Source organism: Sturnus vulgaris, chromosome 18 (genome assembly GCF_052056855.1).
Source record: "Sturnus vulgaris isolate bStuVul1 chromosome 18, bStuVul1.hap1, whole genome shotgun sequence".
Classification (NCBI taxonomy): Eukaryota; Metazoa; Chordata; class Aves; order Passeriformes; family Sturnidae; genus Sturnus; species Sturnus vulgaris.
In genome coordinates this window covers 3827797-3845879 of record NC_142260.1, presented here as the reverse complement: position 1 = coordinate 3845879, position 18083 = coordinate 3827797, and the positions used below count along the sequence as shown (strand labels likewise).

General features: G+C 37.0%; 1 protein-coding gene across 7 annotated transcripts in view; it reads left to right on the top strand.

Moving 5' to 3' along the window:
• IRAG1 (inositol 1,4,5-triphosphate receptor associated 1) overlaps nt 1–18083 on the top strand; it is a 70196-nt gene that overhangs the window by 41118 nt on the left and 10995 nt on the right. For 6 of the 7 annotated variants that reach the window (XM_088175616.1, XM_088175618.1, XM_014876305.2 and 3 more), the window contains 11 exons: nt 1212–1306; nt 2322–2510; nt 6380–6480; nt 7624–7694; nt 8997–9170; nt 10650–10699; nt 11126–11167; nt 11742–12332; nt 14181–14259; nt 16623–16740; nt 17586–17616. In XM_088175616.1, coding sequence (XP_088031742.1) covers nt 2442–2510; nt 6380–6480; nt 7624–7694; nt 8997–9170; nt 10650–10699; nt 11126–11167; nt 11742–12332; nt 14181–14259; nt 16623–16740; nt 17586–17616 — 1326 coding nt within the window. In that variant the 5' untranslated portion in view covers nt 1212–1306; nt 2322–2441. The remainder of the gene's footprint in view (nt 1–1211; nt 1307–2321; nt 2511–6379; nt 6481–7623; nt 7695–8996; nt 9171–10649; nt 10700–11125; nt 11168–11741; nt 12333–14180; nt 14260–16622; nt 16741–17585; nt 17617–18083) is intronic. The other variant, XM_088175620.1, reaches the window with a different exon arrangement.

The following is an 18083-nucleotide window of genomic DNA, read 5'->3' as shown; positions in this document are numbered from 1 at the left end:
GGCCATGACTTGAAACATTCCTGATTTTTCAGGCCCAGCATTGGGTTAAATATATCAGCACCATAAAAAAATTTATAAGGCAAACACTAAGAGGGATTAGATAAACAGCCAGATTTATTTTTTCTATTTTTTTTTTAAATTTGAATTTGAGTCCTTGCAAACTCAGAAATTGTGTAGGGTGACAGGATTTTATTACAGAGATGAAATGCAAGTCTGTGTCACGTTTTTTAGTTACCTTGCTTCCATCTCAGCTTCATGTGTTGCTAATAGTTGGTGACTGGGTTTGATACCAAAAAGCTTAATTGTTAAACACACAGATGTTCAGTGCTATTGCTGTCTGTCTAATATGTGGATCATTAAAATGTACACAATCATAAATATGTATTTTCCATCCTATTAGGGACTTTAATGGTTTTGCCTTAATAACCATTTTTAAAGATTTTATTAATAGAAAGTTTCTTCTACTCTTATTTGAAGTCAGAGGTGGGTAAAATCATGATACAAACATGAACTACCACTTAATTTTATAATTAGAAAATCACCTGTAACAGGTCCAACATGTCTAGAAAAGCTTGAAACATGCTGTCCCTACAGCATACACTGTTCTGAAAAATCTTTATGCCCACTGTTCACAAAGAGTCTGTATCTTGGTCTTCATAATGATGTCATATGTGCTGCATCTTTTTCAGAGTTACAGTGATGTAGTTACTTTTTTCTGAACACTCCAATATGTGTGTAGGATCATTTTTACAATCTATTTGTTCTGCATTAGAGTTCATGTGAGATGGCCTTGTCTTGCAGTGAAAGAGAAAATTAAGTTTCCAACATAATGTGAAATAAACCTAATAAAAGCATGGGTCTTAGCTGCTTCTGTAGTCCAAAGTTTTCACACATTCTGTAGATTTTACAACATTCACAGATTTTCTTCTGTGAGAGCTGAGGTGAGGCACTTGTCACTACTGAGACTGCTTCAGTGTTTCTTGTGAATGGTTTTGCCTCTTTTTGCTTTTATTTCAAAGCACCAGATGTATTTTGACAAATGCAACCGGCAACCTCAATAAACCGACATATTCCTGAATGCATTTCTTTGCCCACTGCTGAGATGGAAGGGGAAGCTGTGGCAGGTTAATTTACAGTGCAGCAGTCAGCAGCTCCCAGTGGGGACAGCGGTGTGGGCACCAGGTGTCCTCAGCTGTGTGTGTGACCCGCAGGCGCCCCGGGGAGCGCAGGGATGCGTTGCTGAGGACACTGATGTACCGAGGAGCACACTGATGAGGACAGCTCCCTGATTGCCGGGCAGCTCACAGTGAGTATTGCAACCCTTCCACTGCCACCCTAAGGACTGATTTGTGCTTTGCACTGCTGATCCTCAGACTTTGGTACAGGCTTTCGTGCTGATGTTATCCTCGTGAATGCAGAGCCTCTCCTTAACACTAATAATGAGAATTTTCTCACCTAATAGGCAGTGATATTTTTCCCCTTCTTCGGGCATTTCTGCTGTTTTGCTTTGGAAGTGTCTTGCACCTTGTTGTCTTGTACAGAGGTACACCAAGTCTTTGCACAACTCACCTTGCTCAAAGGAGAAGTGCCACCCTCTAGGGTTCCAGCTTTGGTCCTCTGAGATCTGAGATCATGCTCCTTAGCATTAAGGCTATTAGTTACTAAAAGACATATGATGGAAGGGATGACTGAAGGGACCTCAGCAATGTCTGTCAGCATCTGAAGGGAGGTGTCAGAGGATGGATCCAGACTTTGCTCAGTGGTGCTGAGCAACAGGACAAGAGGCAAGGGCAGAAACTCATGCACAGGAAGTTCTACAGGAGGAAAAACTTCTTCACAGTGATTGTGCTCTGGAACAGATTGTCCAGAGAGGCTGTGGAGTCTCCCTCACTGGAGATATTAAAGAACTTTCTGGATGCAATTCTGTTCCACGTGCTCTGGGGTGACCTGGCTTGAGCCAGGAAGTTGTACCAGATGATCCCCTGTGTCACTTCCAACCTGAACCACTCTGCTTTTCTCTGATATCCAGGATGCTATTTACTTCTTAGATGATATTTAGAGAAGGTCGTTTGGTCACATCATAGTGACAAAATGAAAATTGTAAAATGGAGGAAAGAGATGGAAATAGCAACAAGAACAGAAGGTTGTCTGTTTTGAATGCATTTGCTAAGTTATACTTGACCTTGAAAGCTTTAGTTAATAAAACACAAGATAGCATTTTTAATTTAAACTTTAATACTGTTTGTTATTGTAAAGTGATCTCAGTTTTCGAGCATAGAGTTTTAAATGGATTTGATTTGTATTTTTGGCATCTAACCCAGCCTGCAGATCACGAGGCCTCCCAGAGCTTATGCCTTCAGGCTAACTTGAAACAGATACTGCCAGCAGTGCATGGTCCTCTTAGTCCACATTGCAGCTCCACGTGCTTCACGCTGCTCACCATGCCAACCTTACCTGAAGACAAGGGACAAGCAAAAGAGGCCCAGCACAACAGTTCTCCTCCAGCCAAAGTAAGCTCTCTTACTTACAAAGGTGTTTTCTGACACTTGCTGGAAACCTGAGACTGAAACCTGTTTGTGTGTATTTAGGGGTTTATAAAATCAAATCTGTTTGTTGCTCTGTATCAGGGTGTTTTGCTTAATTGATGAAGCTATGAATGATCCTTCAATTGAAATCCTCAGAGTTCCTCTAATATTTTATAGCCTAAGGGATGAGAACTTCAATTGCTCAAGCAGTTGTTTATAATTTTCATCCTGAGGCTTATAAATGGTTCAGAACAGACAGACATATATCAAAGCTGTCCAAAAATGTCCTTTCTGATGTTATTAAAGTAAACTTTAAACTTTGAGAACAGAACTTAGGCTTGCACTTCAACAACTACTGTTGGTTTTACAGACATAGAGGATGTTATGTGTGTGTGAAAGATGGAAATGGGCTTTTTTGGTTTGTAGTTTTTCTCAGTGCTTTATTTGCCACAGCAGTGGCTGAACATACACTGGAACTATACAGAGGGCAAATGGGTGCTCCCCAGGCATATTCATCCATTTGCTTCAAATTTGTGTGGCATCTACATGTTTTTACATGTTTTCTTTCCAGATAAATATAAAAAAATCAATAACAGATGGGTCTTCCCCCTTTTCAGTAATCTACACCACAGATAACAAGTAGATTTCTGCTTTAATAAACCTCGGTTGGGGGTTTATTTCAGTTGTTAGCTTAGCTGAAGTAAAGAAATTAAGAAATCACAGGTTATCCAAATCATTCCTTTTTACACAAACTGGCATAAAGAGAGGATTTATAGTCTGGCACATCCTCAGTTAAAGATGTGACACTGTCACATTGGGTTTGAGGACACTACATCCCAGACTTTAGGTGAAAACATCCGCTGCTTTAACATTGTTGGAAAACATTGTCAGCAGTGAGCTCTGCACCGATTTGTCCTGCCTTCCATCTAAACTGCACGTGGTGCTGAGTGTTAATTTCCTGCCATAAGATAAACACCCCAGTTGGATACAAGTTTATCAAGACTGACATCTCACAACAGAGGATCTTTGTATTCCTTTTCCCCTCACCATCCCATTAATGTAAAAATCACCCCAATTTGTCTGGATTATAAAAATTTCAAAAGCACATTCTCTGTATGCTTAGTGAGGGCCTGGTAGAACTTAAGAGCCAGAATGTCTGGAGGTTCTGCCTCCACCCTGTGAATCCCTGGTCCTCTTGGCTGTTCTGTTATGGACCAAGCTGCCTGTGCCACCCTCTCAGCCCTACACATTCCTCCCTGGAAGTCTGCATGGCTCCTGGTCACCCTTGTGCAGCAGTTCCCACCTGAGCCACAGAGGTGGAAACAGTTTTACCCTACATTTTTTTTGGGGGGGGGGGGGGGGGGGGGTCCTTGGGACAAAAGGGAAGCAAGGACTTGGGTAGCAGGGAACCATTGGAGTCAGGAGATGAGGCAATTGTTGGGAACAGAAGCAGGCAGGTCTGGAAGCTGCTAAGGCAGCAGAGTTAAAGGCACACAAATGGGAAATCTGTGTCATCTCTGTGCAGTTCTACAACTGTGAGGCAGCTTAAGCTTCCTGTTAAAGCTTCTCCTGCAAGGGCTGTGTAGAGCAGCCTGAGCACTCCTCAGTGTGTGACAATTCCTTTTGGCTGGAGCCAGCTGGCCCTGCAAAGAGCTTCCTGCTCTGGCTCTCCCTGCCCCTCTCCTGGACACTGCAGGTTTGGACAGCAGGGCCCATGAGCTTTCACTTGTGTAGATGCTGAACTCCTGTAGCTGCTGACCAGGATTCATATTTTCTACCTGACCTGAACTGGCCTTGGCTGCAGACTCTTTTTTTTTTTCTTCTTCTTCTTCTTTTTTTTTTTTTTTTCTTTTTAATGAGCTGTTTTTAGAGTCCTAAAATGGGCTTGGGTGACTTCAAGGCTGATGTTACATCATTCAAAAGTTTTTGCTTTTTGGCAGTCATGAGATCAGTATAAGCACTGTGCATGTGTATTCAGCTGCTTTGCCCTACAAGCAGGGGAGTCATTGTAGTTTTGTCATCGACAAAATATCACTTTTTAATATTTTCAAGGATATTACTAAAAATTGCTTTCAAGCTATTGTCATAAAATGCCACTTGTGCATTTGAATCACTTATGCTTTGGGATTCTAACATTTTCAGAATTACAAGGATGTTTTTCCTAAATTTAAATCTTCACAGTGTTTTCTTGGCATGTTCCCCATCCTGCTCTCCTGTAACTGTCAAAGTGAACTTGTCAAGGAAGTTCATATGAGAATTATGAGTGTGGAAGTGTGGAGCTGCTTGAAAAAATTTATTTTAGTAAAAGAAATATGCTAATTACAGTAGAATCAAGAATCTTAAATCACGTGTGCAAATCAAGACATATTTCATTGCCTTTGAGAAGTAGAAGGGTTACATTATATATTTGAATATTATTCCATTTTCCAAGTACTTCTAGAGTCCTTTGACTTGATCAGAAAATACATTATTTCAACAGAATGAAATGTAGAACTGGGGGAGATATTTCAAGGAGTTCTGTGGTAAATGACAGACATTAGCAGTCGAGTAAGAGTCAGCTTCCTCATGGAGTAGAGTACAGGGTTTGGGATGGAAGGGACCTTAAAAGTGATCCAGTTCCAGCTGCCCTGCTATGGACAGGGACACCTTCCACTAGAGCTCCACCCAGCCTGGCCTTGAACACTTCCAGAGTCTAAAACTGACTTGCTAAACTGTGATTTATTACATGCTTCGTTCTAATTCATGCCTAAATTAGTGCTGTTACAGCAGCTTTTTCTTACCTGCCTTACAAATTTCTTGTGACGTTTCAGGATGTAGTTTCAAGAAAATTGTACATTCCAAACAGCAAACTAAAACAAAACACTCATATATAAAAGTGCCCAGTGAAAGCAATTAGGATTTGAGAATTTATAAATTATTCTTTAAATTTTACAAGTGACTTGACAGCAGTCCACTGCCACTGCTGGCAGCTTTCCCTCCAGCTGTTTTTTGGTTTTAATCTGAATACAGTACTTGGGGTAGAAGTACTCATTTTCTTACCACGTGAGAGACATCCACATTACTTTATGCCAACTTGATTCATCTCTATTTGTGATATGTCACAGGAAACATTTATTTTCTTCAGCTGAGAGGTATCATTATGCAGAAGGTGTGAGATAAAGTTCTTGAGACAAGGTCTCATATTTTTAAGCAGGCAAGCATATATTAATATTCCATACCAGCCTGCCTGTTTCTTTTACCACTTAAAATTTAGATTTTATTAAATATTGAAATTATATTTTTAAAAAATATGTTTCCAAGTAATTTGAGGGAAAACCATGTGGAGCTGAACAAGATAACTTTAATTTATTTTCTGGGGTTTGGGTATCATGTATACACTTAATACTGTGTTTATTAAAGGTTTCATTATAAATTACTATCATTTGGAGGGTTTGTGTGCTTAACTTAGCCCTGTTATACAGAACTGCTTTTCACTCTTGCATTCAGCTCATAAATTCACTGAACTCTTGGATATGTACTTCACTAGAGGAATGGTTTGCTGTGTGAAAAACCAGACTGTCTGCCTTTTTAAAGCTTTCTCATTAGCTCTGTGCTTATTGAATTTAGCTTGCATGCATAAAGCTTTTTAAAGTAAACAGATATTCCAGGTCTCCATCATCTTTCTTGAGTAATTTAAGTATAGGCCTCTAATTCACTTTTTTTTTTGGTCAAATTACAGTTAATTATATCTAATTTAACTTACTTTTTCTTTTAAGTAAACTGAGAAATACTCATTTGTTTTCCACACAGAGTCAATGTTCAGTGGTTGGAATTTCTGTTTAACTACATTTTTGTATTTATCACACACCATTCAGGACACAGCTGTTGAAGGGACAACATGCAGCACACCTTCTATTGTTCTTCCAGAGAATGCTGTTACAGCAGATGTAGAAATTGATAAAAACCTGGTTAACAGGTACTGTACAACACATTACCAATCCATCCATAAATTCCAGGGGCTGTGTTTCCAAAGCATTGCTCTGAAATGCATGTTGAATGAAAATATTATTGCTGTACCTCTGTGATTTTGTCATATTGCCTTTGCATTTTGAGGGTGGGATTTGGGATGCAGATTGAAGGAACAGGAACATAACTGAGACTGAAAGAGCAGAGTTACACAGAATACTGAGCCTGACAAACCCACTCATTGAATTGGACAGCAAATACCTGGCTTGAATACTGTAATACAAGGGGGTTTGAAGTTTTTGGGCCCTTTCATATAGATGTGACAACACCACCTTGAGGTTAAGCATATGTGAAAGGAAGTCATTGAATAAAAATAGTAATCCTGTTTTAAGTTAAAAACTTCAATCCAGTTTTGAGTTGAATTAGGGTGTTATTATATTTACTCTGATAAAACATACTTCCTGACATGGGCTTTTAAATTTTATTGACCTGCCACTAAACTTAAAATATGGGGAAAAAACATATAAAAAATATATCTCATAAATCTATAGTTGGTTTGTATTTTTCAAAGTGTACTTCTCCAAACTTCAAGATTAGTTTAGAGTCAGAATTTATACAGCCCTTCAAAAGCAGAATTATTTGCAGGATCAGCATTTACATTTCTGCAGTTGTTTGAGACTTTTACCTGGTTTGCAGTTTAGAAAGATCCTATGGGAGTGTCAATGTGGAAGCCTAAGGAATTATTTTAGCAATAAAATTTCATTTAAGGAGCAGTAACTATTCAGAAAGACTAAGTCGGTTTTTTGGTTTTTTTGCTATGTACTGTTCTTACACGATTTTTAAGTCATAATTGGTAATAATGGTAATAATCTAAAGAAATGTAGTGTTTTTTCTGAGAAATCAGGTTCACAGTGGATGAGATTAATAGCAAATTTTAGAATTCCATTGTCAGATCAATTTCTGCAATTTTCCTTCTCTCTGCAATCTCTTCCATTTTCCAGTTGTTTGGAGATGAGAGAAACTGCAGTAAATGCTTTTTGTCTGCATTTTTTAATCAAAGGGATTTATTTTTAATATTAGTTTTTAATAGGCAATTAGGACCTTTTTCCCCTGCCATACTCCCTAATTTTTGTTCATTCATTTTTCTCCCTAGGCCTCGGAGTCCTCATAGGAGACATTCCAACCGTGCCACCAGGAATTCAACAAGTTCACTGACTTCTGTTGGTAAGAGGTGTTTATTCATTTCAACTAGGATGTATTGTCAGAAAATGTGACAAGCAATAAAAACCTATATAGAGAGAGTCTGACTGTATTGGCTGCAATTTTTCCTTTGTGCACACTCTGTAATGCATGCCCAGGGAATACTGCTGGGATGTTGAATTCTGATCATGAGTTTGTAAGTGTACTGCATGCACACCAATCCAGGGAAATACACACATTACTTTCAGAAAAGTTGTTAATTGGTACATTAGCTTAACATTTTCAGATGGATCAACATATACATGCTTTATTTCTAGTAGAATATGAAATACAGGTTTTGCTACACTTGAGTTTCTCTTTTGCTGGCACAAGGAAATTGTCATGGGAGGTCTGTCTCTCAAACTTCCAACACACAAATCTGAGTTTAAACCAAATCAGATATTTCACTGAAAATAGATTACTTTACAATATTCAATCTGTAAGTATGGTTTTTGACATCCTTGAAATTGAGCTAAATGTAAGGAAATTAAAGCCAAAGGACTTCTCCCTCCCACCCAAAAAATCAATCAACAACCAGTGAAACAACTGCACTCCCACAAACCAAAAACCCTTGAGTTTTTGCTGCTTGCTTACGTCCTTAGCTTTTCTGAAAATGGATGGTTCTGTAATGGCTCTTGTCAAATTTTAAAATATTTTTCTCATATTACCTGTTGATTTTCCTCCCCCTCATCGAAGCTGTTCTTTTGGTTCTCATGAAAGCCATTTGCAGTGACTCACACAGAAAGGACCTTTCTGAAAACTGCCTGCCTTCTTTGCTTCATCATAGGCTGGAGAGTTGTAAAAATTGGTGCTCAGAGTTTAGTGTTTTCAACCAATTTAAATGCCACAGATTGCTGAAGTGTTAAATTAATTGTTAAAACTATTGTGCAGAAATGTTTGCTGGGTGAGGTTCTTAGCCTTGAAAAACCAAACATGAAAATTCCATGAAAAAACACAGTCTACAACAGAAAAGCCATTACTGTTAGTTGAGATGGATCTAATGGCACTTTTATTTAGAAATGAGAAAAACTGCATTGGAGACACAGCTGGAAAAGCCAGTTTCACATATTCAGAGAATTTTTGGCCACAGTGAATTAATCTTAGTGGAGTACCTGTGGTTTTGAGGACTTGAGATTGTAACAACTTTAGAAATGAGCAGACATTATTTTTTTTTTGTTACATATAAGCTCCAAGATAAATTTATAGGTTTGAATTTACAGGTTTGTTTTGAACACAATATACCTGGAAATGGAGGGTCCAGCTCTAATTCTGACATTTTCTACACAGACAATAGTGGTCATGTGATTGATCTGGTGAATGATCCACTACCAGATGTCAAAATATCAGAGGAAGACAAAAAGAAGAACCTTGAATTGTTAGAAGAAGCAAAGAAAGTGAGTGAGAGGTTCCTGACACGCAGGGGCAGAAAGTCAAGAAGCAGCCTCTCAGAGTCACCCACAGGTAGGGCCAAATCCTGAAAATCACATTTTATAGTCTCCTTCAAACATCCATAAAGGCAAATATCTACTGTAATTTATACATTGCTACTCTTTACATGCACTTGGTTAACTTGAGGTCCCTCTTGTCCTCGACAAGGTTCCACCTAAAACACGAATGACTCATCCATGTACTCAGATGTGTGAGGGTAAAATGATGTAAAATTACACTGCAGTGGAACAAGAAAGTATGAGTATTTCTATTGAAAAGTGAAAAATGCTCACAAATTGTTGTTTAAATGAAATTTTAGTGGCTGGATTCATCCTGCTGAAAAAACATTCCCTCCAGACACAATTACACTGCCTCTTATTCTGAACATAGCCATAAACTAAGCTAAATGGACCAGATCCTCCTTTAAAAACAGCAGAATAAAATGTTTTACTCTAGAATGTCAATTTAAATGATTTTTCCTTTTATATGAGGTGTTTGAAAACTGGAACAAAATGCCATTTTACCATGAAATAGGACTTTCATTTCGCTTTGAAATGCCACTTCAAACAAAGTTCTGTCTTAAAATTGGCCTGACACTCTCTGGAGGGAAAAGGCCCCCCCACAACTATACATCACCTCTCTTTTCTCCTAAAGTACTCACAAATCTTCTCTTGTGCTGCATCTCCTTAGTGCTACAGTATCAGAAAACTGAGGAGAACAAGGATTCCCTGTACCAATAGAAATGTATCAATTTTTGACCTATAAGACATGAAACATACTCCAAACTCCTAATTACAAAGTGCAGCCTGGCAATTAAAATGACTTGTCAGGTTCTGGACAAACACATGACTGAGGACGATGCTATTGATGTTTTAATCTCCTCTGAATTCTAAAAATACAGAAGGTACAAGCCTAGAAAGTGAAACCACCTTTTAGTTTTTGTCTTTGTTCTAATGGAGCAGCTTCCCCTATTCTTAATCCTAAAGTTTCACCTGTAGCATCTTGGAGCAGCTCCCTCATTCCTCCACTGCCATCAGGTAAAATGATCATGAATCATTAAAGGAGGAAAAGACCTCTAAGATCATCAAATCCAACCATTGGCAGGCTCAAACTTTAACTTATAAAAGCTCACCAAAAATGTATTTTTTTTGGTAGTTCTTGAGAAGAGTAGATTTCAGCATTTAGTCCTGACTATGATAAAGCTCCTGAATGCATACAAAATCTATTTTTATATATAGATACTTTTATTATATTTTTATTCCTGTGATGTTGCAAGTTCACATGTTCTATTTTATAAATTGTATCAATAATGGAGTTTTGAGAAGCTTTAATGATGTTTCACTTGCTATGTGTTTGATTTTTTTTTTTCCTTTTTAATAGTATTTTTGACATTTGAATTTTTGTCCTTCATGTATTATGGGAAACTGTGCACATACGTGTTTGTTAATGCTATAGTGGTAAATATTTTGAGCAAATATCAGGTTATGCCCTTATTATGTGTGTATTTTTCAGGATCTGATGCATGCACAACCACTAATATTGAGTCAGTATCTCCAGGGCAGGTAAGAGCTATAAATAGTCTGTGCAATAACCTGGTTATTGTAGTACTATATTAAAATATGCTACCCTTTTAGTCCCTGATAAAAATTGTATGCTTGGAATACCATTTTATATATCAAAATTGGATTACTTGTACTTTCTCTGTATAGCAAAGGATGAATAAATATTTACTCTGAAGACAGAAATCCATGAGATAACAAGAACTGAAAGATCATAAAGATCTGTTAAGTGCAGAAAATAAAAAAAGATCCAATAGAACCCTAATATATGAAAAAACTAATCTGTAAGGTTTTTTCATAAATAAGTACAAGAAGAAATATAAAAATTAAGAGACTCAAAGTTCAGCCATTAATATCTATATCTAACATTTTGAGCATAGGTGTGAAAGATAACCTTGTAAGGCACTTTTTTCATCCTTTTTTTGGTAGAATAACAGAATTGTGAAAGAGGATGACAGGCAAACTGCAGAGGTAAGTGTTTCACATGATGAGCTGAACAAAGTCTGGTGGTTTGTCTTAGCACACAAATGACTTCCTGATGGCACTAAAAATGATGTTTGTTCACTGAGTGAAAAGAAAATTACACTGCTCTAAGAAATTATGAAGCACCTGCAAAAGAAGTAGAGGACAGTGGGCTTATCACTTGAGCTTTCCATTCTATCATGCACCCTGCTCTAGCTCAATTAAAACCTGTATACTAATTCACTTTATAATTAAAGTAAAAATATCTACTGTAGCCATGTTGGTGTGTGTCAGTGGTTCAGACCTTCCATGGCACTAAGATGCTGAGGAGCTTGGCTTTAGGAGGATTGCTGTAATGGACTCTGGAGTGGGAGAGGTTAACTCCAAAGTTCAGAGAGGAGATTCCCAATTCAGTGTTCTTTAAGTGCCTTTCAAAAATTATTTCTTTTTGTCAACAGCACATATTCAAAAGCAAATGTCACTGAAAGGAAATGGCTTTTTACAATGAAAGTCTGTCCTTGAGTGGGGGAAAAAAGGAATTTGGACTTGTTTCTCTGTTTCATGTTTGTCCCTGTACTTTCAGAATGCTGCAAAAGGATTAATTGATCGAAGGCAGAATGATCAAAGAAAGATTTCTCAGGGAAGGTTGGTTCCTCGTTCTGCTGGCTTTGAAAACTCCAAAGAGAAGCTTTCTGACCAAAAGGAAAACTTTGATCCACGTAAACACATGGATACTTTACCTAAATTCTCCCCTTCAGCTGGTGATGGTGGCAGAATGTCTCTTAATACTTGCATGAATGTTTGTGAAAATGAACTTGGAAAATCATTCCTCAAGAAAGGGAAAGAAAATGATGTTCCTTTAAGAACCCATCTACCAGGACCAGGAATAGGAAATATGGACTCAAAGCTAAAAATTCCTGTTCCAGAAATGAGGGACCATAAAGTTCCATGTAAACCAGAATTTAAACTGTGTGGACTGCGTCCTCCTCTATTACGGGCTGTGTCCTGGGATAGCTTGGAGCCTGGACAGAAAGAGAAAACCCCTTTAAAATTGCCATGTGAGGAAGATAAAAGCTTTGCTGGTAATAAATCCAGCAATCAGTTAAAAGCATTCAAAGACCTTCAAATCCAAGTTCAGCCGGTTCGAATGCAGAAGCTGACCAAGCTCAGAGAGGTAAGTCCTGTCATCAGCTGTATCCAATTTTAAAAAGTCATTTTCATACCCTACTAAACTTCCAACATGTTTAGCATTATTTTTATCATTGCAAGAACCATGCAGTGATAAAATGGGAAACAGTTTCAGCATAATCAATACAGAATTGTATCATGTTTTTCCTTTGCAAGTTTACTAAATTGTAGCCTGTAAGTCAATTCCATGGAATAACTCTTATTTCTTAGTTCTCTTCAAATATGCATCAAGTGCACTGTGGTGCTTCCATGTGTACATGTCCATGTGCTCTTGCAAGTTTACATTTGCAAGACCTCAGAGGACAGGAAATGGGTTTGTAGTGATTAGTTGATTATTGAACCTTCTCAGAAAATGTCTCAAAGTGTTCAGATTTGTAAAACTGGGCATGTCTGACATAAAAGGGCAGGTAGAGCATGTCCACACTTACAGGTCCTAATTACAACGTGCTGCACATTTGTCAGCTTCTAAAGGAATAGACTTGGCCTGCAATATCTATTAACTAATCTGTTGTTAAATAATTTTCTAAATGATTAATAAAAGTTAAGAATTAAACCCTAAGAAGAAAAATAGAAATTTCATGAAATGATAAACCACCAAAAAAAATCAATGAACATGTCTCTATTACTAATAATGACTTCTGGGGGGGAAAAAAAAAAAAAAGAAGCAGGCACTTTCCTGAACAGCACAATAAGGATATTTTCCTTGACCCCCAGTCGATATTTTAAGATGAATGCAAGGCTGACATGCAAGGACCTCAAATTCTGCACTTTGATTAATTCATTCTCATTGCATTGTTTGGGAACGGCAGCTTCATTATTCATCTTTTCCTGTTGATATAACCCACATATTCTTAGCGTGTATGTACTGAAAGTTTTGATTATAGGGACCCTTGAGTCACATAATTACAGGAGAGATTCTTCCCTGTGAGGGTGCTGAGGCACTGACACAGGGTGCCCAGAGAAGCTGTGGCTGCCCCATCCCTGAAGTGTTCAAGGCCAGGTTGGATGGGACAGCCTGGGATAGTGGAAGGTGTCCCTGCCCATGGCAGGGGGTTTGTAATCAGATGATCTTTAAGGTCCCTTTCAACCCAAGCCATTCTATAATTCTTTAATTCTATAATTTTGAATAACCTAGAGGCTGTTTAGCACATATAAGAGAATAAAAAAATTATTGCAACGTGATCTATAATTGCAGTGAGGCAAGATTTGAGCTCTGTCTCCAGTAGGAATTGTCTACTCATAAACAAAAGCAGGTGTTTGTGAATTTAAATATATGTGAGAATATGAAAGAAAATGAAGAGATGATAAAAGGAGAATTAAGACAACAAGGTTTAATCCTTAAGAGTGCATTTTTCCCTACCTGGAAGGAACAGAGGTAGAACACAGTAACAGTGAAGCATCCCAAGCTCTGGTCTTAATAAAGTCAAAGTGGCAAAGTCTCATATATAGGATTTTGTGAATTTTTTCTCTTATCTGGGTACTTAATTATTACTGTAGCTATATCCAAAATGACTTTTTTCATTGTCAGTTACTAAAGCTCTCTCTTACCAAAACTCTATATATCTACTTGAATAAGGAGCACATTTTGCCATTCTTTGTTTGCATGACCAGGAATTTTTCTAGATAATGCATAAAATTTGAAATATATAATATTCCAGAGCATGTGTGAATTTGAGTATCCATGTCATGTAGCCTCTGACTGTAATGTAATGCAAATATCTCTATTATATTTATTAACTAAAGTAAATGTTATGTTCAGTGTTCATGTGGCAAGGATATTTAAATTGAGATTTGTAGTGCAGTTACTTAGAAATATTATTGTTTCTCTTCACAGGAGCACATTTTGATGAGAAATCAAAATTTAGTTGGACTTAAACTTCCTGAACTTAGTGAAGCAGCAGAACAGGAAAAAGGTGCAGTATCATAAAAACTGGAAGGGCTGTTTTTTATATACTCATTTTTATAACTATTATGTGGGGATGAGGAGAAAAAGTCTTTTACTTCAATTGCAGTAATAGCTGAAGCAGTCATAGAGAACAGTAATAAATGATGAACAAGAGAGACCAATATTGGAAAGTACCTCAATTTCTTGATGATTTGGACCAAGAAGCTACTGTAGGTATTATTATAACCAAGGGAAAAGATGCACCCGTGGAATGGAATCTGGCTTGTACCCAGTAGTTGTAAGACTGAAGTTTCAGTAACTTTCTGCAAAAGCATTTCAGCAGTGATGGATCAAATGGATGTAACTTCTGTAAGATACTATGGTCATAATGGTGAATTTGATCCCTGGGTGTATAAATAAGAGATGGGATGCTTTATTGCTGTTTTTTTTTATTTTAGTATATGTGTGGCAAGTATTGAAATGGCATTTTCACTTCTGGTCCACACTTCCATGTCTCTGTGAATGACAAAAAGTAATGCCAGAGAAGAGTCATAAATGTCTTTGGAGGATTGGAAAAATATATCTCACAATAAATGGGATTTTTAAACCTCAATTTCTGTGATTTTTAAGGAAAAATGAAGGAAAAGGAAAAGGCTTAAAACTCTATATGAATGAGGAAAAAGAAATCTGGCACCAAATGTTTTCTCCAATTGAACACAAACGAAAAAGATTTGATGCCTGTAGCTGCATCTAAAAGGATTCAGAACAAAGAGCAAAGATATAAACCTGAGGATAATAAAACATGTGGAAGAATTAAATAGCAGAAGTGCTTAACTAAAATATTTAAACCAAAACTCTTTATTTTTTTGGATGTAGTTAATTCTGAACTTGTGCAGTGTGGCATTAACTGAAATGGAGATGGTTACTATGAAAGGAGCTGAAAATGTTTGTCCAAGATTTAATCCTAAGACAATTTCAATTTTTGTTAATTTTGCTAATTGATACATTTGCACTGGGACCAGCTCATCAGGCCTTAAAGTTCCTGTTACACTGAGAGCTGCTTGAGATATTACATTTCATATTATGTATGGAAACAGACTCATCTTCAGTCTGAATGAATCAAGATTAAAAGAGACTTCTTGTCCTCTATATTTAGTGATTATATCTTTGGATTCTTAGATATGATAATATTATTCCTGTCACTCTGCTAATGCATAATTTCCTAGAAATTATTTTGCAGGCTCTGTTTGAAAGTATAAAATAGTTGCCATTTTACCAGCCTGCTGTGTAATTTTGGCAGGTTTGGAAGTCTTGAGGAAACCATTATGGGAAGAGAAGCATTATTTTATCCAGCTTCTCAGCATGGATCTCATGAGTATCACGAGCTTTTTATAGTCCAGTAAGTTATCTAAATGATAGCCAGAGCATTAAGGGTCAACTCTTTGTCCTCAGTGGGGAAAACAAGCAAGGGGTCAAATTCTTAGTTTGTTAGGGAGACCTACTTCCTTACATTGTCATAGAAGCCACTCTTTCAACTGGAGTGGTAATTTTGCTTAAACAATAGGAAATAGCCAGATACTTCATTGTTACTGTCATGAATCCAATGTACTGTGTCCATCGTGGTTTTTATCAATGACAAGTTACTGTCACCATCTGAGTCAGCACAGCTCTGCATCTACACAAGTTTAGATAAGTGGAATGCATTAAATCTGGAGATACTGGGGTGTCAGGCTGGATTTTGTGGGGGCACATATGACTGTTCTTAAGTAAATACTGGAATTTTTTAATATAAAGCAAATGCACAGCACTAAAATGTAGCTGGAAAGAATCTCCCATTCTCTTCTTTCATGTTAATGCTCTCCAGATTTGCACACTAATTACATGGCAAGTCTAAGAATCCTTCTGTTAAATTTATGGACAGGAGAACTGTTCAAAGATTCCTTCCCAAGTCTGAGATTCTGACTGGGGAATCTGCCTTTCCTACAGGAGAGTCCTGCATAAATTCTGGTAAGACAGAAGGAGATAAGGGAACTAATATATGTGAAATTAAATAAAATGAAAATACAGAAGCTGAGTAACATGAATTAAAAAAACGTGTTAGCCATGTCTTGATTCTTATGAAAGTGGCAGAATCAGAGAATGTAAGAATAACCTTTATATCCTGTTTCAGTGAAGATACACTGCAAACAGGCACACGATGTAATTTATAACAATAAATGGTGTACAAAATCTGCAGTGTAGTACATTACCCTACACTTCATCTTGGCAGGTGGCATTTAAAACCTTAGAAAATGACAGTATTCTATTGCAAAACCTCAGCTAAAATACTCCAGAAAAGAACACATGACTTTTCAAGTAACATATTTGTTTTTAATCTGAAAACGTCTTTAGGCCCTTCACCTCTCCCTTCCCCCACTGAAGAAGAGGCAAAGAACAGCTCTGATGTCATGCCCAGCATTCCTGATGTATTGCTGAGAAAACTGCGAGTGCACAAATCACTTCCAGGAAGGTAAAAGCTCATTAGAAATGGAAAAACCTCATCCAGGAGAAGGCACAGTAATGGTCTCCAGTCACTTCCCTGATGGAGTTCCATTCACAGGGAGATAAATTATTGCACTTTCAAATGTGCCACACAGATTTTCTGAACAATTCTGGGGAATGCAGCAGCTTCCAGTAACTGGCCAACTTTTAAAATGAGTTTGGGAGTTCTACATATAAATTCTTTAAACTTTAATTGCACACTACAAGTAGATTTTTATACAGATTTTTCCACTCCTGGTTTCCAGGATTGCTGCTGCAGATATGAAGTCATATTGAAAATATCATTTCTCACCCCCATGAAAATAATCAGGCCAGATGATGCTTTCCAATGGTAGAATTTGGGCATGTAAGTGTTCTGCAATTTTTCTGCAGGTGACATTTTTTCAGGGAAATTGAGTACATTTTGCAAATGTAGGACTCACTTGTGAATTCACTGATTTGGACTTTCCAAGGCATTAAAACAATTCCAAGCTTATTCAGACAAAAATAATTTCTCCACTCACCCACATGGTTATGTACCAAAACCACCAGAGCCTTCAGTTATCTGAACTATCAGTAAAGATTCTCTGTGCAGATGAAATAAATATTTAACATTTATGGTGAAGGAATTGTTATATACATTCTTTTCAATAAATAAATGCATGAAGTGAAGAACTTCTGAGAGACCATTGATAGTAATCAAAACTGAAAAGTAGTGGAAAATTCTTGAAACTCAAACATATATTTTGTTGTTATTTTCAATCAAGTATTAGAATAGCTTTGTTTTTAGAGAAAAAACTCATTAAAATGTGAATTTTTAACTTTTATTTCTAGCTCCCCACCACTCACTGAAAAAGAAGTTGAGGTAAGTATGTTATTATTTTAGACATATGTTCCAATTTTAAGTGGTTACTTTGAGTCTAAGGATGGTTATTAGAATGAGGTGATGGGGTGATTTTTTTTCCTCCAAAATATATTTCTCATTTAAAAAAAAAAAAAATTGAACTCCATCAAAATAACAATTTTGTGAAATATGAACAATAGAAATTGTAAAACAACAGAGTAGGAATAAACAAAACATTTGTTTGTGTTTTTCATAATGAAATACAAATTCACTTTGGAAATAATTTGAATATTCTAAAGTAGTAAAAAAACAATTGAGATTAAATAAGATGAGAAACAAAGCAATTTAAATTGCATTTTTATTGGCCAATATGAGCTTTGGGGCATTTTTTAATAATATCCTGCTGTTAGTTTACATAATTTTTACTTTCTCTGTTCAAGCCAACAGTTTTGTTTGCAGGTTGCTCTTTAGCTTGTAGGTTTTTTTTC